At 33.8% G+C, this 26496-nt stretch overlaps 1 protein-coding gene across 1 annotated transcript; it reads left to right on the forward strand.

Annotated features, from left to right (window-relative positions):
• Positions 1-2043: 2043 nt before the first annotated feature.
• On the forward strand, positions 2044-17185 carry LOC107868176 (probable serine protease EDA2). The gene is made up of 12 exons (XM_016714781.2): positions 2044-2415; positions 3369-3494; positions 5619-5774; positions 6191-6373; positions 6740-6856; positions 12142-12195; positions 12275-12346; positions 13534-13739; positions 13872-13966; positions 14659-14733; positions 15493-15576; positions 16885-17185. Exons 1-12 carry the CDS (start codon positions 2242-2244, stop codon positions 16998-17000), a joined length of 1458 nt encoding a protein of 485 aa, XP_016570267.1. The 5' UTR covers positions 2044-2241; the 3' UTR covers positions 17001-17185.
• The last annotated feature ends 9311 nt before the right edge of the window (positions 17186-26496 follow it).

Below are 26496 nucleotides of genomic sequence, written 5' to 3' on the forward strand. Positions count from 1 at the left end.
TCCATTTTGTCCTTGTAATTTTAATTTTATATTTATGTAATATCTTTTTATATTATATGTAATGAATATTTTTTTAACATGGATATTTATAGTATTTTATTTAAGTTTATTAACTTTATAAGCAAATTAATACTTCTTATAAATTTATCAAAAAACTCAATGTTATTTTTTAAGATCGTTATTTTAATATTATATTTATTAAAGAGTCATTTGGTGTGAGGCATAATTATAATAATCCAGAGATAAAGTTCATGATTATTTATCCTGTATTTAATCAGATGTATTAGGTAGTGTTAAAATTATTTGTTGCACCATTTATATCACAGTGATGAGATAAATTATCACACATACATGTTAGTACAACTTATTTTGTAATAACTAATCTCGGAATAACTTGCTTCCAAACAATCCACCCCTAAATGTGTGTATATATACATATGTATGTACATGCATATGCATATATTTTTATGTTTTATCACTCTCTTACTAAATTCGTTTTGTATTACTTAACTTGTTGTTGATATAACACAAGTACATTTTACTTAGAGGTATATTTTGCTAAATTAATCTTATTAATAATAATTTGAAACTTTAAATTTGTCTATACTGTTACTTTATATAGTTATTTAACACTAAATGGTAGAAAAAAATATAATACAATTCTTTTGATTTCACAAATTGATTAGATAAATGAAAACTTCTATTTTTAGTATGAGGATCAAGTAATAAGAAACGATATTATCTATTGTCTATATCAGTAAATAAGATGTGATTGTCATTAATAGAGTATTACATATTTTATAATTTATATAAATAATATAATCTTTAAAATTTGACCTTATTTTTATTCGAGAAAAATATCTAGTACCTTCGAACTATGACCAAATTTGCTACGACACACGTCAACTTCACGGGGGTCCTATTACCCCTTAAACTAAATTTTAGCGTATTTTTGTCAATCTTTTTGGCTAACGTGATACCCTTTGTCAATCATTTTAGATGGCGTAACACCTTTGACGTGGGCTCTATTTTATGTAATAAAGATTTTACTAGAGGCTTATTTCTTTCATTTATTGTTTATATTTTTTGTATTGAAATATGTTTATAAATTAGTATTACTTATTATTTTCACTTGTAAAATAAATATTATAATTTTGATTATTATTAATAAAATTAATTTTCTTATATCATGCTAATTTACTTCATAAAGATTGAAGATTTTGTTATATGATTTTTTTTTATTTTTAAGATAAACTTCCGGGGAAGGGGGGCCGATTTTCACCCTTTTTTTTTTTTTTTTAGTTCCGTCAATATCGGATGTTAGGTGGGAACAAATGATAACAAGGTTCAATGTTTCAACAAAACCACAAAAGGAAAACTCCGATGATATTATTTTGGAAAATAAATTTCAAAAATCTTTTTGGGGCTATTTTATCGAATTTCTTAGAGAGAGTCATCTCGTATCCCTAGGTATTTTATAGCTATCCACATGTATAGGTTTTTAATATAGGTACCCTCTTACTCAAAATCGTTCGATCTTTTTCTGAGAATATGGCATGAGTTACTTCGACGTCGTAGCAGCTAATATTCAAATATTGACTTGAGATATTTTCTCTACCCCTTCTTACCCCGAAAAAGGGGTAGGGACCTTCTTAAATTTCATATTTAATTAAACTATTATATAAATTAATACGGAAAAATTATTCGTGGAATTATCCTTTCATTTTTTTAAATTCCCCGCAATTTCATAGAAAATTCATTGTTAGGTGGCAGCTTTAGAGGTCACCGGTTCTAGTCTTGTAAACACTCGCCAATAGAAATACGAGGTAAAACAACATATATGATTTTTATGATTAGACACTTCTCCAAACTCTTTGCATAACGAAAGATTTAGTGTATCGAACGATCTTTTACGCATTGCTAGCAGGAACTGAACTAACAAATAATGCGAAAAATTTATCTAAAACATCTTTCAATAAAAAATTATACTATCTATACATGATTAAAATTATCTTTATATATGTATAACAAATGTTGAACCTTTTCATCTAATTTTTTTTCTACATTCCTATATAATAACAAATGATGACGAGGTTCAATGTTTTAACGAAACCACGAAAGGAAAAATTACAATGACGTTTTAATAACCTGACAAATATATACCCTCCTGTATCTTGCAAGTACAATAAACTACCTCAATTTATTGCCCTAAAAACGACAAAGAGTACCTCAAGCAAAACAATGAAATTAACAACGTTAGGATTAGCTTTAGTTGTTGCTTTTTTGTTGTCAGAATTAGTTACAATCTCAAATGGAATCTCAACTTCCTCTCTTCAGCAAATCAGTTCTGACAGCAAGTATTTGACCAAAGAAGAACATTGGTTTAATCAGACTCTTGATCACTTTTCTCCTTACGTAATATTATATTCCTCTTATGTTTTTTTTTTTTTTTGATTGTAGTTTATAAATTTGGGGGTGTTGAATATTAGGTAGCTTATCAATTTTGCTATTAGGACTCTCCAATCTTATGTTGTTGTTGTTGTTTTTCTTGTAAGGAAAATTCCAAGTATGTTTTCTGTTTTTTTTTTTCTAGACATATGTTTTTTGGCAAAGGGGAAAACATTTTTTGTGAAATATCCTATCTGTTTGCAGTTTTAAGGATTTAAAGAAAAAGAATTTGTTAAGTGCTGTATGATTTTATTTTATTTATAATGTTTGGTTTGATTTATGGAATTTTTATTGTGTTGTATTGAATTTTTTTTGCGTTGCTGTTTTTCTTGGAAAAAGTCAGGATATACCCTTGAAATTGTAGTTTCTGGTGATAAAAATGTTTCCTTTAGATGAATTGTTGCTATTGCTGTAACAAAAAGTTGTGATTTTTTTACTTATGTGAGACACACAAAGAGGTAAGGGAAAGAGGGAGCCTGGGGGGGAGGGAGAATAGTCCGAGACCAAATTTCAGAGGTTTATTTCTGCTGTTATCTTGGAAAGTTACCTCTGGAAACAACCTCTTGCGGAAAGGCAGGGTAAGGTTGGTTGCCTACAATAGACCCTTGTGGTCCGACCCTTTCCTAAACCCCGTGCATAGTGGGAGCTTTAGTGCACCGGGCTGCCCTTGTGTAAGACAACTATATCCACGTGAGAATGAAAGGAATCCACCCAACGCAGTTGAATGTTAATAAATGGATTTTTGTGTAAGAACTTGTATCTAAATTGGGATAATGAGTATTATAGAAAGAGAAGGTGTTTTCTTTTGTTGGTATTTTACCAGAAAAGTTCAAGATAAAAAGATGGATGAAACGTCAAGTTGCATTTGCTACAGTAGATTGGCTCATTGTATAGCTTTAACGTGGTGCTGCAATTTGTAGGATCATCGTACATTTGGACAGAGGTACTATGAGTTTCTTGACTATTTCCGATTTCCTGATGGACCGATATTTTTGAAAATTTGTGGAGAAGCTGCATGCAGTGGGATACCCAATGATTACCTCAGTGTAAGCTCATTGTCCTTATTTCTGATACTATTCTTAGTGAATGCATTCTTAAAGTTCTTGTTTCATCCTTTGATTTTGTTTATCAGGAAGTCAGTCTTTGTCCTTGTTCCTTACGGCTTCCCCTATTTTTTCTCCACTCCCAACTCAGTTTCTATCTCCCCTTTTTGCCATGGGTGGGGTTACATTGACGGTAGGGGCTGGAAAAGGAAATGGGAAAGAAAGCATTCTTCCATTTCGTGTCCCCTAAGTTCTCTAGGCAGCATTTGAATGTTACCTTTCTCAAAAAAAAAAAAAGTTCTCTAGGTAGCATTTGAGAAATTGGTTGATCTATATGTATTTTATATCTAGTTCCACATTTACTGCAGTATTACTTTTTATACTTAAGGATCACTTCAGCTCCACTAAAGTTGGTTAAAATGTTTTTCGTGTGGGTGTGAACTCAACTACCTCAGTTGATATCTATTTGAATCCGATGTATGCCTTTTCGAATTAAAGGAATCAAGTGTCTCTCACCTCAACATTTTCAGATTATGTCCTCTTTGTGGAGACTTATATGTTTGACAAGGCAATGTGCGACGAAAATTCCTGAAAGAGCATTGGAACAATTTTGACTAATTAATCATTTTGATAGATGTCCCGGAGTAGCCAAAAGGTGCAAAAGGAATCAATTTTAAATAGGTAAAAATAGTCTTGAAAAGTAAATACTTAGGGCGTGTGTTTGGTATGAAGAAAAATGTTTTCCGTGAAAAATGATTTCCTAAAACTAACTGAATTTCTTAATATTTTCTTGTGTTCGGTAAGTAAGTAGACAATATTGTCCCAAAAGCATTTATGGAAAATATAGGCAAACACTATGGGGATCAAGAATGGGATGGTGTGTGGGGATTTTGGGGTGGGTGGGTGCGTGTTGCAGGGTGGTGAGGAGACAATCAATGTGGAAGCCACTTATAGAACTTGTGTCCCTGCCTCACTAGGAAAGTTTTTTTTTTTTTTTAAGGAACTCGTTATCCTAGAGAAAATGTTCTCCAAAAATTTTGATCAACCAAACATGGGAAAGTTACCAAACGCACCCTAATACTCTGGTATAATTTTTGTATGGTATAACTGGGGAACTAGAATTTTATGATGCCTGCGAGCAAAAAGAGAGAAGGCCCTGGCATAGTTACATCACTACTGAAAATGATGAATTTTAGCTTATTTCATCTTTTAACCTATCAAACCAATGATTCTGTCAGTCTGTTAGGGGTGTTGTGGTGACGTCCAATAGGAAAGTTTTAGTGAAGCAAATGGAATAAGGAAGTGTAGTTAAGGGTGTAGCCTAGTGGTTAATGAAGTGATTGAGAACCGTGAGGTCTCGGGTTCAAATTCCAACAAAGACAAAAACACTAGGTGTTTTCTTCTCATTTTTATTGGTCGTGGTGGACAAAATTACCTGGTACTTGATGCCATGGGAGGTGCCAGGTATCCCGTGGAATTAGTTGAGGTGCCTGCAAGGTGGCCTGAACAGCATAGTTATCCACAAAACAAGCTTGCAAGGCGTTGTTTGGTGATCAAAGTTTTAATGAAAATGGTCCAGTTTTTGATATACTTCTAAACTGAAATGTGTGTGATGCCAAAGTCAAGAAGTGGCACCGAATAAGTTTTCACTTGCCGCTAAATTCAAAATATTAGGAATTTTTACCATTTAATACGATCTTGTTTTCGATTTTTATAATTAAGGTGTAAGAATGTGTTTGTCATTTCAGATGCTAGTATCTTTGTTGCTAATAGAAAGTACTCGTATTCCACGTCATGTCTGGAGTAAAATACATGATTTGTGTGGAACATGATTTTATTTATTTGAGAGACAAAAATGATAACCGAGCACCCACGTAATAATGAAGATATTATATCGATGTTATTCTGAATCCAAACAACCTCGGCATTGTGTTCCAGTTTGTAGTATTCTGTTAGTGGGCTCAAAACAAGCACATAGAAACATGTTCCGGCTGTTGACAGTGACTTGTTGTGTAGAATCATGGAAAGCTAAAACCATAACGTGACTTACTTCTACTTTGGTTTGAGGACTGCATGGGAATAAGTAATCCACCTGAAGAATACTTCTAAACCTTGCATCTCTAACAGATTTTAGCGAAGAAGTTTGGAGCTGCTGTCGTTACTCTTGAGCATCGATATTATGGGAAGAGTTCACCCTTCAAGTCTTTAACAACTGGGAATCTGAAATATCTGTCATCAAAACAGGCACTTTTTGACTTAGCAGCTTTCAGGAATTTCTATCAGGTTGGCATCTTAATCCTATTTCCTTTATCCGTGGTAATTTGTTATCAGTTCGAAGCATGCCACTTCTTACAATCTACTTCGATAGCTCGGGGTTACCTGACTGCTATCTCTAAATCTGATAGCATGATATTAGTATGATAACTGAAGACCCATAATTTAGGTGGGTAGTCTGCATCTTGGTAGTGAATGCATCTTATGTATGTTCAGAATGACTATGAAATAACTAACTTTAGAGAAACATGAATTTATGAGCCTTTTTGTTGTCACCTTAAAGCTAAGTGCTAACGACTTCGTATTCAGGTATGTACATATAAGTCATATCTTGCATCACTGATTTAGTATTCCATTTCTGAACTCAGCCTCTTACCCCTTTGCATTATGAGTTTTTGGTGGATAATATTTCTGATATGTTGCAGGAGTCTTTGAACGCGAAGCTCACCAGATCGAATATTGACAATCCATGGTTCGTCTTTGGTGTTTCATACGCTGGAGCACTTAGTGCATGGTTTCGGCTGAAGTTTCCTCACCTAACTTGTGGAAGTCTTGCAAGCTCAGCAGTAGTTCAAGCTGTTTACAGCTTCTCAGAGTTTGACAAGCAGGTAAAATTGTGCTACTTTAATTATTAATATTTATGCAGTTTTCTGCTTATCAAGAATAGATGCTTATACAGAGGAAACACTTTTGGATGTTCTTCACTATATTTCTATCTTTCGTAGGTGGTTTTTTGGACTGTGAAACAGTTTTCTGGTTCATTTTTGTCCTATTTTCTTTTTTTGACGGGCGACCTGGTCTACTTGTATGGTCTTGGGCAATTCTCACCTCATGAGCTAATTTTTGAGGTTGAGTTAGGTCCAAGGTCTATTTCATTAGATGAGAATGTTTTGATGTTTGTGGCTCTGTTTTGGCTTTTTCAGACACGATTTCTTAAGGATCAGTGAATTTGACTCCTAATTGTCCTACTGCAGGTTGGTGAATCTGCTGGTCCAGAATGTAAAGCAGCATTGCAAGAAATTACCCAACTGGTAGAAGCAAGACTTGCATCAAATGGCAAGGAACTTAAAGCGTTATTTGGCGCTGATGAGGTATTTATTTTTTGTTGTCCGTGTTGGTTGTGGTTGGCATTGAGCGTAGCACTTATTTCTGGGGTTTTACAGTTCCAACCGAGGAATCCTTGGCATAGGTGAAATGAAAAATGGGGAACACTGCCAACCATTTTTTATTTTTTTTTGGTAATTAAAATATTTCTTAATCACCAAGTGAAAGCAAATTACAACCCGAGGAGTTACACAACCTGTCAACTCCTTTCTTACATCACCTATACACCTACTATAACCAAATAACCAACTAGTCCTTACATCTACAAGGAACTAACATAAGCAAAAAGTCTACTATTAGATCTCACTCTAGTGTATTGATCAATCTTCACCTTGTGTATTAAGTCTTTCAGTGCTGTAATCTTCTGCTGGAAAATCCTAGCATTTCTTTCAATTTGAAGGACACACACTACTGCTGCTAAGCTAGCTTTGAGAATCATTCTTTTTGCTTACCATCAGATTGCTGTCTTACCCATTGCCAAACTGTATCCTATTCTCTAGTGCTATAGCTTAGTTTCTGCCAATTCAGGATGGAGAACCATATTCCGCATGTTATGGTGCATTCAAAAAATAAGTGGTCCCTAGTCTCCTGATGCCTCGGGCAAAAAACACAAGTTTCATCCACCTTCAAGCCCCATTTTACTAACCTTTCTTTGGACCTGAGTCGATTATGCATACACAACCATAAGATAAATACTTGCTTTGGTTCAGCAATGTTGTGGCAATAGACCTTTCTCCATGGAACATTTTCTGTAGCACCTCTTAATTGTTTATAGGCTTTGGCAATCTGGAACTTACCTTTCCTCATTAGCACATTAGTAAATGCCAAGCTGATTCCAATACTTCCTCATAGCAATAGCTTTCCTCGTCATCCAAGAAGCCTGCTTGGGAACTGTCATACTGAAAGCATCCTGCCTCGTTATATAATAATGGTGCGTCAAAGAGATCCATAGCTTCTCCTTGTGCTGACTTAAAGCCCATAATAATTAGCATATTGCAGCAGCATTCCAAGTATACAAGTTCAGTAGATTGAGACCCCCTGCACTCTTTGGTAGACTCTCCTTCTCTCATGCCACTAGTGCCTTATTTGTGATTCCTCTTCACCTGACCATAAATAACTCCTACAACTTGCTTCTATCAGTTTTATCACTTTCTTAGGTATCAAGAATAATTGGGACCAATAAGCTTGCACTCCAAATAAGACAGACCTGATAAGTTGTAATCTACCAGCATATGTGAGACACTTGGCCATCCAACAAGTTATTCTAGCAGCAATTTTCTCCACAAAAGGTTTGCACGTTGAACAGTGAGCCTTTTAGTTGACAGAGGCACACCTAAATACTTGAAAGGGAGATCACCTCTCTCATATCCCAGAGCATGCAGTATATCACCTTGGCTATCCATCTTTACCCCTTCAAAATAGACTTGACGCTTTGTCATATTAGCTTTTAAGCCTGAGGCCGCAGAAAACATATCAAATTTCTTTTTTAAGAGCAGCACAGATACCAAGTCACCTCTAGTGAACCTGAGAAGATCATCCACAAAGCATAAATGAGTCAAGTACATCTTTCTGCATCTAGGGTGGTAATTAAAATCACTTTCATTCCTCAGACCAGCCATGCACCTATTCAAATACTTCATAACTAGAGCAGATATATAGGGGGACATTGGGTCTCCCTGTCTCAGCCCTCTTCTTGCCTGCATCGTATCAGTAAGAGTACCATTAACAAGAAAGGTATATCTTACTGTTTGAATACATGTCATTAGCCAGGAAATCATCTGTGCAGGGAAGCCTAATTCCTCGAGAAGTTGATCAACAAAAACCCATTCCACTGTGTTATGTGTCTTCTGCAAGTCCACCTTAATCATACATCTAGATGATATGTTCTTTGTAGTATAGCCTTTTACTATCTCATGACTTAATATAATGTTATCCGATATCAGCCTTCCTGGTACGAAAGCTGATTGACACTGTCCTACAAGCCCATCCAATACTCCTTTTATTCTACCTGATATCACCTTAGAGATGACTTTATAGATGGTAGAACAGCAGGCAATAGGTCTAAATTCTTTCATAGTTTCATGTTTGGCTGTTGTAGGAACCAAAGTTACAACTGTATTATTCGCAGCCTTTAAAAGCTTATGTGTAGCAAAGAATCCCCTTACTGCATTCTGAACATCAAACTTGACAATCTTCCAAGCCTTCTTAAAGAAATGAGCTGAGAAACCCATCAATTCCAGGTGTCTTGTTACCATCAATACTAAATAAAGCGTCCTGAATTTCCAGCATAGTCACCTCCTGGTGCATAGCCTGTTGTTGCTGAATAGTGAGTCTATGCCCCATTCTCATATTTGGTATGTCAAGAGCAGGTAAATTAGTAGCAGCAGATCCTAGCAGCTGATTATAATTCCTCAGTACTTCTGCTTCTATCTCCCGTGACTTGTATATCATAACATCATAACTATTCTTCAATAGAGAGATAGTATTATTGCTTGACCTGGCCTTCATGCATTTAAAAATATAGCTATTATTGCCATCTCCTCCTTCCATCCAATGGGCTTTAGATTTTTACTTGAATACCTTCTCTTGTATCCCTAACCATTTCTGCAGTTCCAGATAGTCCTTTGTTTCCCGTTCTATCAGTTCAGGCTTGATAGCAGCAGTTAAAAGAGATTGAGTTATATGGAGATTCTCTTTAGCCTGTTCAATTTCCCTTCTAAGCTTCCTATGTAGTTAGTCTTCAGTCTTTTCAAGGGCTCTTTACATAATTGCAGCTTCCTCCACAATTTATACATACAAGTTCCTTTAATTGAAGTAGATCAGACCTGCTCCACCAGATGCAAAAAGTTTTCCTCATCTGTCAATGCATTGATAAATCTAACAGGCGCTCTAGTGGATGTTCTACCAGGAATAATGTCAATCTGAATAGGGGAGTGATCTGAAAAATAATTCTCGAGGAATTGAGTAGTAATTCCACCATGTGGCATCACCCAAAGATCATTACGGACAGCTCTGTCAATTTGCTCCATATGTGCTTATTAGTCCAAGTAAAATGCCTACCCATAGTCTTTATATCCACTAAATTCAAAACATTCATCATAGCTTGAAAGTCCCTGATCTCATTATCATTTATCAGTTGTCCTCCAATTCTATCTTCACTAGTAAGAGGTGAATTAAAATCACCACAGATACTCCAAGGCATAGTGATTGTAGATCCAATTAGCTTGAGTCCCTCCCATAACTCTCTTCTTTCCTCCATATTATTGCTACCATATATAACAGTTAAAGCACATGTAAAATCAGTGTTCCTTTCTTTAATAAGACAATGAATGAATTCGCCATGAGTCACCTGATGCATCACACAAATTTCTGTTGCCTTCAATATTAACCAAATCCTTCCATTTGCTGAGCAACCGTAGTTATTCAAGTAAGTCCAACCTTTGGCACATCTATTCAAACTATTCTGCAAATTGTGTAATGTAACTTTAGTCTCTAATAAGCCAGCTAGATTAATTTGGTGCTTCTTCAGATATTCCCCCATCTCCCTTTGCTTGAGAGGTTTATTCAACTCTTTCACATTCCATATTAACCATCTCATAGAGATATTTGTACACAGGCCCCTTATCAGGAGGCCTACCTGTATGCTGATCCACCATACCCTCTTGCGACAAAGGAGAAAAGGAATTTTGTAACTTCGTTGCAGGGCCTCCACTTTCTCTCGTGGTACCATGCCTGACCAGTGCAGCATGGGACATGCTCCCCATTCCAGTAATAGGGCTAAAAATTTCCCTTCCTTCAGTGTTTTTAGGAGTAGCTGATCCTGCATTAGCATTTGCTGCATTTACTTGTTGAACATCTACTTGCATCTTAGTCTGTCGAGTAGCGTCATCTGTAGTTTTCCCTATCCACTTCTGCGCCATCTTTTTATCTTTCTGTACTTCAATCTTCTCCTTCTGAGGCTTGGGCATTGGTCTTTGTTCAACAGGCTTAGTGTTAACCTTCTTCTTCTCATCAGGACAAACATGACCATACTTTGAGCAAGCATTACAATATAGAGGTTTCCAGTCATAGCAACTATGACAGTCTGAGTAAATGCCCTCCCAGTAGTATCTATAATCTCAATCTCCTTAGGAAGATGCTGTGTAATATTCATGTCCACCAGTACTCGAGCATATGAAATTCTAGACTGATTTTTGGTACACTCATCCGCAAATAATGGTTCATCCAACCTACTTCCAATTTTACTCCAGAGTTTTTGGCCCCAACAGTTAAGAGGAAGGTTATACAATCGAATCCACAAAGGAATTGTACTAGGAAACTCAGTCTGGAAATCGAAAGTAGGGGACCATTTTTTTAACAGCAGAGGCATCCCATTAAGAGTATATGGTCCTGAGTATAAAATATCATCCCTACCCTGAGAATTCTTAAATTTAACCACATAGAGTTCGTCCTCATGATAGAACAATTCCGTTATCTGCACAATATTCCAGGCTCTAGCTATATACGATCTCAAATAAGCACAGCTAGGAGCCTCTCCCATAGTGTAAAGAATCAGGGCATTATTCCATTCCATCGTATACTCCTCTACATCCTCTTACTCTAAAGTAACTGTAGTTTTCCCATCAATTATCATCGGAGCTACATAAGTAAGAGCCATACCATTAGCAGCATTTCGATTCTGTGAAAACAGACCAGCCCAATTCTCAACCTGCGGTTTCTCCTTCAAAGATTTTTTCTGTTTTTGAGTTTCCTTATTAGGGCTAGATTGTTCAGAATTGTGCTTCACTACTGAGCGAGCCAGCTTGCTCCATAACCTCATTTACCATAGCCTGATTACGTTTCGAACTATGCTACAGCAGATCTACAATACTTGCTTCCTCCTGCAGCTGAGTAGTTACTGTTCCATTGCCATCTCATTCAATTTCCAGAAGTTCCTCCAAATTCATACCATCTTCCTTCTCCTGGGCTTCTATAAGCTTCCTATTCGCGGTATCATCCTTCCGAGGTCGTCCTTGCCCTCGTCTCACCATTAGAGCGCATGTTAGCAAGATGAGCTACTCGTACGCCGAGAGAGGAGAATAATAAAAATCAAATGCCAACCAACCAAGTTATTTTACTGCCAACCATATAATTATGCTCTCAAGGGAATTTGGTTTGATCTAATTGGTGGCCAAGTTATATACGTGTTACATCATGTTCTCAATTAAGGAGAGGATACATAATTTTTGATCTCTTTTATTAGTCTAATAGACAAACTTTTGTTTTCTTGCAGCTGAGAAATGATGGTGACTTCCTGTATTTTGTGGCCGATGCTGCAGTTACAGCAGTATGTATGAGACACTCATAGGATATCCTCTGTTGAATGATTTTGTAATTTTCCTAATTGAGAGTTTTCAATGTTGTAGTTTCAATATGGAAGTCCAGACAAACTATGCATCCCAGTAGTTGAAGCAAAGAAGTCCGGGGAAGATATAGTGGTATGGTTTGTTTGCTGCATCCCCCGCCTGATTATTTGTCTTGTTTACCAGAAGCCGACTTGACCATTGTTTAAAGTGAAAACAGGTCTGGTTAAAATCCATCTTTCTAAAGCATTCCAAGGTTAAGTATAGCAATTGCTTGGAAAGTTAATGGTTTGTTAAAATTTGACTTCTGTAAATTGAAATAAGGGATTCATTTTAGTAGAAAAGAGAACCTTTGTTCGTAATTTACACAAACATGCTCTCGCATACAATGTAAAGACGACAGAAGAACTTGCACTAGCCTTATAACTCAGCTTTTGGAGATATTGGGCTTGAACAAACAAAATAAAAATCGTTGGCATTTTTCTTTAGGAAGCTTGTCAAAATTATTCATGAAGAGAAAGTATAAGGGAACAGAAGTTTTGTTAAGTGTAGATACCCATATTTATACACACATGCTTTTGTATTTTCTTAGAACCAGTAAGTAGTTAAACAAAACACTTATTGCCTGTTTAGCCAAGCTTTTGGGAGGCCAAAAGTGCTTATTTTTCAGAAAGTGTTTATTCTTTTTTAAAAAATGAGGTGTCTGGCCAAGCTTTTGGGAGAAAATACGTGCTTATGGGGAGTAGCAGAAGCCGTTGTTCATAAACTAAAAAAAAAGTTAGTTTTCCCAAACACTTTTGAGAAAAATACACACTTTTAAAAAGCTTGCCCAAACATTGTTGCTACTCAAAGTGCTTTTAAATTTATTGGTCGAACACCCACTGCATCTTGCCAAAAGTACTTTCTTGAAAAACGCTTTTCAGATTAAGCTGATTTTAGAAGTTTGGACAAACATGCTATTAGTTATTGAAGAACAACCAGCAATTGGATTGGGTTCCGAGAGTGTGTTTTCTCTATATTGAAACAACATAGTTGATATTAACATAGAAATTATGTTCAATAGGTAGTTCCAAAAAGTCTCTAAGTTACCTCTGTCACATTTTTTCTTGTCGATATCCTGTTATATATATGCTGGCTTTCCAGGAAGTTTTCCTTTTTATGTTTGTTTGTGTTCTGCAGTTAAAAAAGGACTTCAGCTTAATTGCAACTACATAATCTGTGAAAAGATCCAAACAACCAAAAAGAAAGAAAAGACTACATTTTGTGGTAGAGTTAGCCAATGCTATGTTTCTTTATTCATTTATTGTATTTCTTATCTGCAGAATGCATATGCCACCTATGTAAAGGAGTATTACATTAAGACTTTTGGGGTCAGTGTCAAAACATACGATCAGGAAAATCTGAAGAACACTGTTGTAAATGGTGATACTTCTGACCGCTTGTGGTGGTTCCAAGTCTGCACAGAAGTTGCATATTTTCAGGTTGCACCCATGAATGATAGTATTCGCTCTTCTAAAGTTGACACCAGGCACGTGTCTTACTCTTGGAAGTATTTAACCACTATTTCTTTGTTTTGTTTAACTGCTCTATTTCCACTTGTTTAATCCAGTGTGACCCTCTGGTGAACTGACTTCATAATGTAATAAATTCATCCGTGCAGATACCATTTGGACCTGTGCAGGAATGTCTTTGGAACCGGAATCTATCCTGACATTGATGCAACTAACTTGTACTATGGAGGCACCAAAATTGCTGGTAATCATTTGATAGTTATTTCCAGCAGTCTCGTTTCTGCCCCCCCCCAAACTCGGTTGCACTTAATCATTACCCATGTTGTTTTGTTTAATTCAGTTGGTTGAATTCTAATTTTGTTTTGGTATAAACATTATATAGCTAATCAAATTGTCTGGGGATTACTTTATGTGGTCCCAACAATCATGGCGCTTCCTGATCATTTTATGAAGTGATGAATGATTACGACATGGCATCATTGTTGGCTTAAAGTTTATTACTTGTCTTAATGGTTAAAGTTAAGAAAATAATGACCTCGACCAACGTGAAGAGGGGGAATGACTGCGTTTTAGAGTGTGGTGGGTCTCTTAAACGGAAGGTGTCTTTTTATCTTTGAAATTTTTAAAACTAGTCCTTTTTTGAGTTGATGACTCTTAGATTGGATGCAATATCTAAACTTGATCTGCATGTGATGGTGGGGTTTCGTTCCTGTTTCAATCAAAGAATGACACGTCTCTTTGCCTTGTCTTTGTTTACATAGATATCCTGTCATGCCATTTTCCCTTTTGGCTTACTTTTTCATCCCTCAAAAATGTTGGAGAGGGTGTAAGCTCTAGTTGGATGAATAGTCAATTTGTTTTTCTCTTAGTCCTGCATCAAATGTGGAATAATTAATGGAATAACAAATTTCATTATGTTAAAAATTTGTTTGTCAGGGTCAAAGATTGTATTCACCAATGGATCACAGGACCCCTGGCGACATGCGTCCAAACAGACTTCTTCCCCAGAGTGTAAGTCTTAGGCTACTATAGTAGTGAAATTCATTGTGAAACTAGACTGATTGAGTGTTGTATTTCAGGGCAGATGCATGGCCCTATGTTGCTTGGACTCTTAAAAATATCGACTTATGCATGTTGGATCCTCCAAAAGTAGGACATTTTGGAGGATCCGACACGGTGCAGCAGCATTTTGAAGAGTCTGAGAAACATGGCCTTTACTAATATATTTGTTTTAGATCTGTTTTTGATCCGGAAAAAAGAAAATGCTTGTTTTAGATCTGTTAAGTAAATGAACCTTTGATACCATTCAATAAATAAATATGCAATGAGTAAATTGGACAGTTGCTACCTTTCAATAAATATAAATATGTAATGGGTAAAATGGACTGTCGTTCATCCAAATGAAATCTTTTTATCATAAAGTAGATTGTTTTAAACTCACGTTTGGAAGCTGGTGTCCTTATTGAAGATTCATCTGCTTATGTGGTTCATAACTTCACATATTTTCCTATGAACTTGTCTGCAACATTTGTGTTTGGTTTATCTGCTTCTTGATCTTAGTATCAATATGGCTCACTAATGAATGATGACTTCTGTCATATGATTCTATCGTAGAAGTGTTTGCTTGAATTCACAGTGAGGGATCGGAAACAGCATGACCTTATGCTAAAGTACTTCTGAATGTGAATTTAGTTGAGGCTAGAGTACGCACTTTAATTTGTCGTACTGCACTTATTTTTGTTGTTTCTGAGATATCTTTTCATCTTACAGTGCCTTCTTACATAACCTCTTGCCATAACTGCGGACATGGAGCTGACCTGCGGGGCTGCCCCCAGTCTCCTTTAGTACCTGAAGGTATGCATATATCAGACCTCAATGTTAACTGTGTAGACTTCGGTGGTTTGGCATATGCACTAATATGCTGGACAAATATTCTTACTGCCTAAGTTGCTCGGACTCTTCACTTTCGGTGCTGCACCAGTGTTGACACGACATGGGTGTGGGTTCCGTACCAGATTTGGTCAACCAATTTTGGGTACTCTGACCAAAATCGAGGGATAGGTGCAATAATTTCTGTAATGAAAACAAAAGCTAGGGTGAATCTGAAGAAAATGGGATAGCTTGTATACATAAATTTCTGTCAGTCCTTTTCCTTTTTATCTTCTTCTAGGATTCTCATCTTGATCAATATTTTCTCCTGGGAATACCTTGTACAATGTCTCATAATTTAGATATGTAACTCTATTTTTTAGATGTTTGAATTATTTAAAGCTGAATCCCTGCACCCATCCCCGTACCTAGATCCGTACCCTCAAATCTTAAAATTTAAATCATGAAGGATCCGACCTCTAGATCCGCCTCATCTGTATCAGACACCTGAAGCTGAGTCCGAGCAACTTAGCTTACTTAAACCCCCATCCTTCCTTTTCCTTTGCTTGCTATTTTTCTATTTACTCTTAAATTGATCTCTTTGGTCACTGCTGCAGTTATTGGTCTTAAAATTTTTTTAACACCTCTAATTATGTTGTTGTCAACTATGACTCTGAACTTGCAATACAATGAGAAACTAATTGTGAATGTCAATGGAAGAAACTGTCAGATCCTATCACGTAGGATTATCCTAAGGGGGGTGAACAAGAGGGTGTGTGGAAAGCAATAAGCATAAGTAAGATGTCAAAGAAAATTACCTTTTTTCACCTGGTTTGCCACATAAAATGCAGTTTCTAGTGAGGGTAATCTTAGGAGCAGATGAATTTTGTAAGACGAGTTTGGAGAAGATGCAAGGCGTATTTAAGTGTAATCGTGAAAATGTTCACAGCCTTGACCATGTCTTTTTTATATTTGACATCAAGTTGGGTAATATTAGAGATTGTGGCAGAGCAGTTGCGACGTTGAGGCTAAAGAGAATTGGAAAGCCAAAGTTAAATAAAATTAGTCGATGTTTGCATCAAATCGGATAATTGTCTGAATACAGCTTCCAGTCTCCACACACGATAACAACAACAACAACCCAATTAGCTGTAGTGTGTTCCAATTCTAGATGCTTCTTTTTCATATCATGTCACAAAGTTTACCAGCGTGATTGTGTGCATTGATCGTCAACCTGTCTTTGAAATTATGGTTTGTGAAATGCATTTTATGACAATTCTTTCATATCCACAGGTGATGCTAAAAACTGCAGTTCCCCTGATGCAATTCGGAAAGTAAGGGAAAAGATTGTTGAACATATCGATTTGTGGTTGTCGCAATGCCAGGATTTAGGTAGGAGCTCAATGTGAAAACATCATCTTAGAGCTATACAAATTGACGCGTGCATACTTTATGTCGTTTTAAACAAACCACTAAATTATGTATCTCGTCCTGGACAGATTTATAGTTGGTCAGCCATGAACGATGTTATCTGTATCAGTTGATTTCGTGTACTGCGACTTGCTACTAAATATGAAAAAAATGTCTTCTCTGAGTTTCCTTTCGTAAGAGTAGTGCATTATGTAATGTGTTAGCAGAACCATGGCTCACGGCTTCACCGTGGGGTATGTGGAATCTTTCTTTGTCGCGAACCCCATACCTCTATAATAATGGCAGCGTCAGAGATGGCCTTAAGGCGGAATTGACTGGCGTTTCACTTATTTGAGTATTTTTAACATAATGCTATGGCTGGAAATCTGGTTTTCCTAGGAAAAAGGAAAGAAAATGTAAACTACACAGACATTTTGGTTTCATACCGAGTGTGCATCGGTCGATTTGATTTATTGATTTTCGATTTGTCAACATGCTAAATCGATAACCAAATCAATTAGATACTTATTATCGGTTTTCAGTTCATCGGTTGTGGTTCTTACCGGTTTCATTTATCGGTTTAATCAATAAGAAAATGTTTTCTTTATTTTTCTGCACTTCTCTTCTTATTTTTATATGTTCATATATATTCAAATACATTATTACTAAAACAATTTTTTTTTTATTAAGCAGTGAGCTTGAATGCAGTAACAACTGATAACTATTTTTCAGAAAAGAAAATCAATTTAGGTTTATAGTTTATAGTAATGGGTGGAATTACAACAAGTTTATAAAGAAAAGAACAACATTAAGATAACAACAATAACATATAAAAAATAATAGGGTATATAGTTAAAATATAAATTCACTATTATATAATTACGGATAACAATATAATTTTAATATAATCTTATTGGGTTATCGATTTAACCGTTAACTAAAATCGAAAATCAAACCGATATTTTAATAAAAAAATTCTAAAACATTTAAAAAATTGTTAATTCAATAATTCGGTATCGATAAATCAATAACAATTTTTTTGATTTGATTTATTAGTTAAATCGAGTTTTGCACAACCCTAATTTTATGCCTTGGGTGCTTTTTGGAGTGGTGACAAATATGAGTTACCTTCTTTGGTGAGTCAACCCGAAAAGCTAGGTGGGTTTTCTATTTGGATACTGGTATTTAACTTATACCCAATTTTTAAAACTTCGAAACAACATAAGGTGTCAAGCCTAAATATCTGAAGTTAGCTAGAGTTCGGACAAAAATGACTCGATATAGTCATATACTATTGAAGTTTACGTAGAAATGATTGAATTCCAGTCCTACGTTTCTCATCTTTAGCTATATGAAATTTTAGTTACCGCATATCTGAAGTTATTTCAAAGTGACTAGACTTACAAATTTTACGTACTAACCGGTGATCCCCTGATTGAATATTTGTGCACTTCAGCCAAGGTAAAAGGGCAGGTCTTAACCCATCAAATTTCAAATCGTAAGCCAACTAGCTGTTGGAGATTTCTCTTATAAAAACAAAAGAAATATAATATAAATATACATCTGTAACTTATTATACTATACAAATTTTCATCATTATAAAGTAATTACAAAAATTTTAATTAATTATGTATTTTCATTGAATGTATCGAAAGATAATTATGTATTTCGACATATTTAAATAAAAAAAAAATGTACCAGGAGTTAATTATGTATTTTTACAAAAGAAAAAATATACCTTCGTTGGATGTATTATATATCTCGATAGATTCAAAATTGGAACTATATATCGAGAGTTAAGTATGTATCCTTATAATGAAAAAATATATCATCATTAGATGTATCAAAAGTTAATTATATATATTAATAGATTTAAAATTAAAATTTTCACTAATTATATAAAATATCAAAAAAAAAAATTGCAATTAAGCTTCAAAACTGTCAATGTTTGCTCTATAAAAAGATCTATTGGATAGATGACCTTAAGTTGATCTAGTGATGGGACTGTTATAAGAACCTTTAGCACATGTTTATATGAACAAAATATTAATTGCAGGCCTATAATTATATTTGCAGTTGGCCTTGGCTACATCACTAGTTTCATCATAAAACAAATTCTTAGCTAGCGTTTGGAAATAGATTTTGAGTATAAATTTTAAAATTTTTATTTTTAAATATTATTTGACCATGAAATTTGATCAGATTTTAAAAGCTAATCTTCAAATATTTTTAAAATTTTCGAAGACCAACTCAGTTTTTTAAGAGAGTTTCACTAACAAAATTTTAAATTTCAAATACATATTCAACACAACTTTAAATTTCACAAATGACAACTTTAGAAACTTAATTTTCAATTGATAAACAAAACCTAAACGCTAAAAAAACTATGGCTTGAAAATAGGTGAAAATGTGCTTAATAGTTACTAAAAGAGTTAAATAAAAGTGAAAAGGGAGATAAAACATAAACATCATGGCGGTAAGTACTTTGCTCGTTCATAAGTCTCTTTAAAGATAGGAGTGAGTTAGGAGCTTACTTTGACTATTTATGACTTCGGTGATAACACATGACAGGCGAATGACATGGTTCTTGAGGAGTTACAAAAGATTTTCTCCCATACTTGTATGTATTAACCTTTTTTCCTACACATTCCCATTAATTTGCATACGCCTACTCTCTTGATATACAAATTTACAAACTTTATACTACATATCTTTAGGTAAATGAGTCAAGAATATCTTTGAATTATTTGAAGTAGAACATTTTGTTCTCTGTTTCATTTTTCGGAACAAAAATGTCCTTGTCATTAGTTAGATAGCTCAAAAATATTAATTTCACTCCACAAGCAAAATTCTTACAATATATATGAACTTTCACTTTTTTGGAGTCGAAAGTCTACTGAAAATAACCTCTACTAAAAAGTGATAGAAATAAGATTTATTATATCCTATCCTTTCAGACTCTGCTTATAAAACTAAACTAGTTATCGTTGTATATATGTAGTATATGAACTTACAATTAATGTTTTTTGACTCGTCTTCTATTTTTACTTTTCTTCATATCTTTAAGTAATTATTTTAGGGTTTTTGTTTGCATACTAAAGGTCTTTTTTTTTTTTTCAGTATCCAGAAAAAGGTCTTTCTTTTTTTGGTCAAATAAAAGAAGTCAAAAAAATATATTGTACATATATAAAATAATATTGTGTATATAGGTGAAAAATACTTTTTAGAGCAGTTATATATATTGAACTTTTGAATACCCTTAATTGAAATTCCAATTTTTGCCGTTGTAGTACCTCCATATATGGATATCCAAAAAGAAAAAATATTTATTCAAGGGATTCCCATCTTTGTCCAGCTTTTAAGCCTTTTTGAATAGTACTTAAGAAAATTGTTTTCTATAAGCTAAAAAAATACATAATTGAGATGTAAAGAATACTATTATTGCATGAGTTTTAGTGTTTTGACATAGATTTTGGATTACATTTTGATGATTTATCTTCAAATATCTGTTTGGCCATGAAATTTAATCAAATTTAAACTTTATCTTTAAAATAGTATCAAATATCACAAATTAGCTCTGAGCAGTTTTTGAGAGAAATTTCACTTTCGCTCACGAAACTTTAAAGTTTTTCTTTTCAAATAAAAAAATATATACCAAACACAACTTCAAATTTCAAATGTGGTGGCTAGTTTCTTGTTTCATTCTTCAACAAGGGGTCAATGATTCAATTACAAACAAATGAAGCCAAGATCCTACAATTAATATAAGCTAAATCTATTGATAGTCCCCTAAACTTGACACGATTTTTCACTTTGACACCTCAACTGGATGTTGTTCACTTTTGACACCTCAAGTAGTCATAAACTGTGTCATTTCGGCACCTTTTGCTGATTCAACAAAGAGAGTGTATTACACTCGCTTTTGGGCGCGTTTCAGAGGTATTTTCGTAATTTTTGAGGGGCATTTTTATAATTTTTTCATCTTTAGTTTTTTTTTTAAATTATACATAAAGATTTTTAAAATTTCATCTTCTCCACACAATTTTTCTTTACCTTAACCTCAATTAATGGAGGTTGAATTTTTCAAGAATCAATGGAACACACTACCACACTAACAACAACCAAATTACACCCAAAACAGCAACCCAAATTTCTCCTCTTCTACCCATGACATCATTAACACTCAAAAGAAAAAAAATATTCATTTCATCAACCCACACAAAAAACACAACAAAATACTCCTTTCTTCTCCATTTTCTTCTACTTATTGAACAAACACATACGACTTTAATAAAAAATATCCAAATTAATATTTCTCCAAAACTCCTCGAAAATGCAAAGAATCACTAAAAATTCAATGATTTACTTCTTTGGGAAATTTTATCAAACACAAAGCGTGCAAAGAAAAGTGAAATTATTTAGGAGGACAAATGCAATTTTTTTTTTTTACTTTTTCACAAGGATAGTGAATTCTTTACTAGTAGGAAAGAGTCAATGTAGATCTGAAATTCATTCTTCTCCGTATTTCATCATATATTTGGAATTTGTGAAGCTATTAATGTAGATCTATTCCATTAATGGAGGTTTAAGCTAAAAGAAAGTTGGGTGGAGAAGACAACGTGGGGTTTTTTTTGTAATTATTAGGTAATAAAACATGTGTTATTAATTCATTGGATATAATTGCCATGTAATTTGACCTTTTTAAAAAAATAAATTAATTATGAGTATATATAATGATGTGGCAATGTAAAATTAGATGGCACAAATTAATTAATCGGGTAATTCACGTTGGCAGCGAGTGAGACCCACGCACCAGAGCTGATGTCGAAAGATGCCAAAATGACATGTTTTATAGCTATTTGAGGTGTCAAAAGTGAATAACGTCCACTTGATGTATCAAAGTAAAAGATGGTGTCAAGTTTAGGAGGCAGTCGATGGGTTTGACCATTAATATAATTGGAAAAGACATCGTTTCCACCCCAAACTATAATCGAAAAGTCAAATTCACACCTAAACTATATAAGTGACATATTACACACCTTAACTATAAAAAAGTGATATTTTTTACACCCTGTCAGGCATTACACCACTTACATGTGGTGTAGTGTTTTACACGCGCTGACATGTCAGCGCCACGTCAGCATAATCCGAAAAAATAATAAATTTATTATTTTCATAATTTTTTCTTTTTTCTTTTTAATTTATTTTTTTTCCTTCTTCAATGTCTAAAACCTCCATTGTTGTCAATATCCAAAACCTCTATTACACCATATTCACCACCATAAACTTTATCCCACCAACAAAATTACCATAACAATTAATTTCTTCTAACATTGTTCTTCATCCGTAACCCATCTTCTTTTCTTAAAAAAAAAATAAAAAAATTATCAACTATAATGGTCATTATTGTTTCAAAAAATGGTCACTCGACTGTTGGCCTCTGTGTTTTAAATGGTAATGACCAACACATTTTCGTACTTTTTCTATGTGTTTTTCAGCTATAATTTTTTTTAAAAAAACCTAATATGGTAGCAAGCTCCATTTTTGGATGGATTAATAATTAACAGACAGAGAAGAGAAAGTCGACGGTGAATCTGACTTTTCTAACGAGAAACCGAAAAACATCCCTGCTACAAAATTATATATATATATTTTTTTATAAAATTTGACTTTACCCGTTTAAACATCAAATATAATTTGATTTTGTTCATTGTGAAATTGACATTGATTCGATGAAAGTGGAGAATGAATTGTGTTATTTGGGGATGGGGTTGGAATTTGGAGGTGGGGTGATGAAGAAACTGTGTTGGTTGGGGTGGGGGTGATGAAGAATATGATGGTTTGAGGGTGGAGGGTGATGAAGAAGATGATTGTTTGGGGGTGGGGGTGGGGAGATGGATGTTGGGGATTGGGGGGGGGGGGGTATTTTAATTTTTTAATTTTTTTTTACATTAATTTTAATTTAAATGCGCCATTTTTTATTTAAATAATTATGTATTTTCCACGTCAGATCTAGGGAGTAAAAAATATCACTTTTTTTTATAGTTAGGTGTGTAATAGATTACTTATATAGTTTAGGTATGAATTCGACTTTTCAACTTTTGTTATTTAATAGGTTGGGCGCGCCTAAAATAAGTGTAACATACGCGCCTTAGAATGAGGGTCGCGAGGAGGTAATAATAACACTTTTATATAATTAAGATGTGTAATAAATTATTTATATAATTTAAGTGTAGCTTTAATTTTTCTCGTATAACATAGGATGAAAATAATATTTTTTCCCTTTATATAATTAAAAAGGAAACTTCATGAATGATGATTAGTCTTGTCAAAAGTATCTTTTAGGTTGGTACAATCACAGATCATGGCAATAGTACATAATTGTGTGGATGGGAAACTAAACAAAAATGAAAAAAATTTAAAAAGTTCACTAGTTACTCATTTGGAGACCCATAAATTGCTACTGCAAAACTCTCTTTTTTGGGTATTTTAGTCGGTGTGATATTCATATTAGAATTTTGACTAATTTGAATTGCGCATTTCAAGATCCATATTTAGCGCTTCCAACAAGATTTTCTCCATACTTGGAGCTCAAACCTGAGATACTCACATTAAGGGTGAAAATGCGGAGTAATCCCACCACTACACCATAACCCATGTTGGTACTACTGCAAAACATTAGGTAAACATACGGGATCAATACATTAAATCATCAAAGTTAATCTTATTAGGCATTTGATTATAAAATTTGCAATTTCGATTTCAAATTTTAATTTAAAATCAATGTTTGTTTATGAAATATGTAGAAAATTTAACTTCAACTTTAACTTCAAATCAATCTAATTTCAAATCATATCCAAATGGGCCTTTAGGATGCGTTTGGCCATAAGAGTTGGGGTCCGAATTTGTTTATGAAATCTGCGCAAAACTTTAACTTCAATTTTAAATCGCGATTTTAATCCCAAATTCTTCAAAAAGTAGAATTTCAAGTTTCATCTCATGATTTTAAAAATTTTAAATGAAGAACTTGACTCATCAGTTTATATTTTGTAAAAAAAAGATCCATTATTCTAAAGTTTGTAAAAAAGACGCATGACTATTGACTATTGTTAACTAGCGTCGTGAGATGTCTGGTTAAAGTGTTATAAAATTCTTACTTATTTTTTGTTACAAAAGTATGAGACATATGCCTAAATTAAATCAAATAATTTCCTTAATTCAATTTATTCATTTTCTACTCTCTTTTTTCCTGTTCAATGATTTGCACCTTGCAAAATCTCATTTCCTTAAACCTTGTTTTTTTATGCAATCAATTTGGCAAAGTACATGCTTTTTATTTTCTATATATATCTAAACCTAAGCACAAATCAATAACTAATACCACATCATGTAGTACTGACTACTATTTAAACTATATAATTAATCAGGTTGGTCCATGCTACTAATTAACCAACACATATGTGACTAATTTCATTTATGAATTATTGAAATAATGATGCAAAAAATTGTGGTGATTGTCATGCCATAACAATATCATAGAGATTGTTACGATGGATAGTCTAATTTCCAAGAGACATTTTTTTTTGTCGACTTAGGGATCATTTGATAGAGTATACTGGAAAATTAATGTATGCATTAATTTAATGCGTATTAGTAGTACCTTGTTTGGTATATTTTTTTACCCTATGTGCATTAGTTATACACTCTATTGTGTATTGAGGTGTGTATTACCACTACCTCAAAATCTGTGGCATTAGTAATGCAATGGATCTAATACATGCATTAACATGCTTAAAGACACTATTATCCCTAAAAAATTTTTTGCATCCTTTCCAACATATATATTGAGGGCATTATGCACACACACAAAAAATAGAAATTATGTAATGCATGTTATTTTTAATACATCAAACCAAACAATGCATAAGAAAAATACAAGCATAACTAATGCAAGCATTACTAATACACCATATTTTACATTATTCTTATACACTCTACCAAACGACCTCTTACATGTATTGGTGATAATACATACAGTGTTGTTATGCATAAAATAATTTATATCATTTTTATATCTTATATTATTGCATTAAGGATAAAAAGAAAATTTTAAAGTTGAATTGTTTTTAATTATGAAAAGATGTCATTCTTTTGGGAAAAAAAGGGATGTGAGAACGATGAGTAACAAACTGTGCAAACACCCTCAACTAGGGTTAGTCATGGTATGGTACGATACAATATTTAAAATTTTGGTACGGTAATTTTGATATTGATTTTTAAAAAATATTACATTATTACTGTACCAAATTAATTTTGTATAGTTTGATATTTTGAAGCTTGATTTTTGATATATTGAAAAAACGATAATCATAGTTTTTTTAACTTCGATAATATACTTTAATAGCAAAATATTATGACTTCCACTTCTCAATTAACAAAATGACTCAGTTGTCACACTAAAACATCGCACATGTAGAAATGTATATTCAAAAGAAAATACAAACAACTCATTTTGTTAATCAATTAGTTTTATATTTTCTAGGTTACATATTTGTTAATATTTTAATAATATATATAAATTATTTGTGTAATTATATACTTCGGTATGATTGAGTATTTCGATATGTTATTTATAATTATTGAATATCACATTCAACAGAAAAATTTAATTTAGACCATATATCATGCCAAAAATCATAATATCAAACTCACAGTATCAAAGGGCTTTGGGCCACAGGTGACAAAAGAGTTTTAAAATGAGGTGTAGGTAACACAAGTCTTAATTATTAGTTGGGGGTGACAATTACTTTATTATGGATTAAGAAAGTTGGGGAGGTTTGAAAATAACCCACAAATTTTTAAATTTACACTTTGATCCCAATTTTACCTAAAATAACGGGAAACGGAGGAAAAAAAAGGCGTCTTTCTCTCTTTTCTCGTCCATTGTTGTTTTCTCCCTCTTAGCGATTTTTGTTGTTCATTGTTTCTATTGCTTTATTCATCATCTCCTGCTTGATTATCATCATCTTCTACTTCATTATCATCTTCATCTTCTTCTTGTCAACCATTTGTTGTTGTTGTTGGTGGTGGTACAACACTACTGCTGCTATCTGACCAATATCTTAGGTCAAATTTTGTTTACTACATCACTTTCCACTTTGACATTACTTCATAGGTGACTTTGGTAAGTAAAATTATGATTTTTATTCGTATTTGTCATCTGGGTACACTTCTATTTTTCCAACAATGGATAGAACTCCAATCATGAATCCAATATAAGTGCCCACAATTTAAATAAATCAATCATCTGGTGCATCAGATGAGTAATCTGTTGCATCAGAAGATTTATTTGTTGCATCCGACATATTATCTGATGCATCAGAATGTTTATCTATTGCATCAGACTAATTATCTGTTGCAACGAATGATTAATCTGTTTGGAACAACACAAATCAAGCCCTGCCACAAACCTTACAGATAACCAATACGTTTCAA

The sequence above is a fragment of the Capsicum annuum genome, chromosome 4 (genome assembly GCF_002878395.1).
Source record: "Capsicum annuum cultivar UCD-10X-F1 chromosome 4, UCD10Xv1.1, whole genome shotgun sequence".
In the NCBI taxonomy this organism is placed as follows: Eukaryota; Viridiplantae; Streptophyta; class Magnoliopsida; order Solanales; family Solanaceae; genus Capsicum; species Capsicum annuum.

Coding starts and splice junctions, on each gene's coding strand:
- LOC107868176 (XM_016714781.2), top strand. CDS start 2,242: ATGAAATTAACAACGTTAGGATTAGCTTTAGTTGTTGCTTTTTTGTTG. Junction 2,416..3,368: donor TTGATCACTTTTCTCCTTAC/GTAATATTATAT, acceptor TGCAATTTGTAG/GATCATCGTACATTTGGACA. Junction 6,374..6,739: donor TCTCAGAGTTTGACAAGCAG/GTAAAATTGTGC, acceptor GTCCTACTGCAG/GTTGGTGAATCTGCTGGTCC.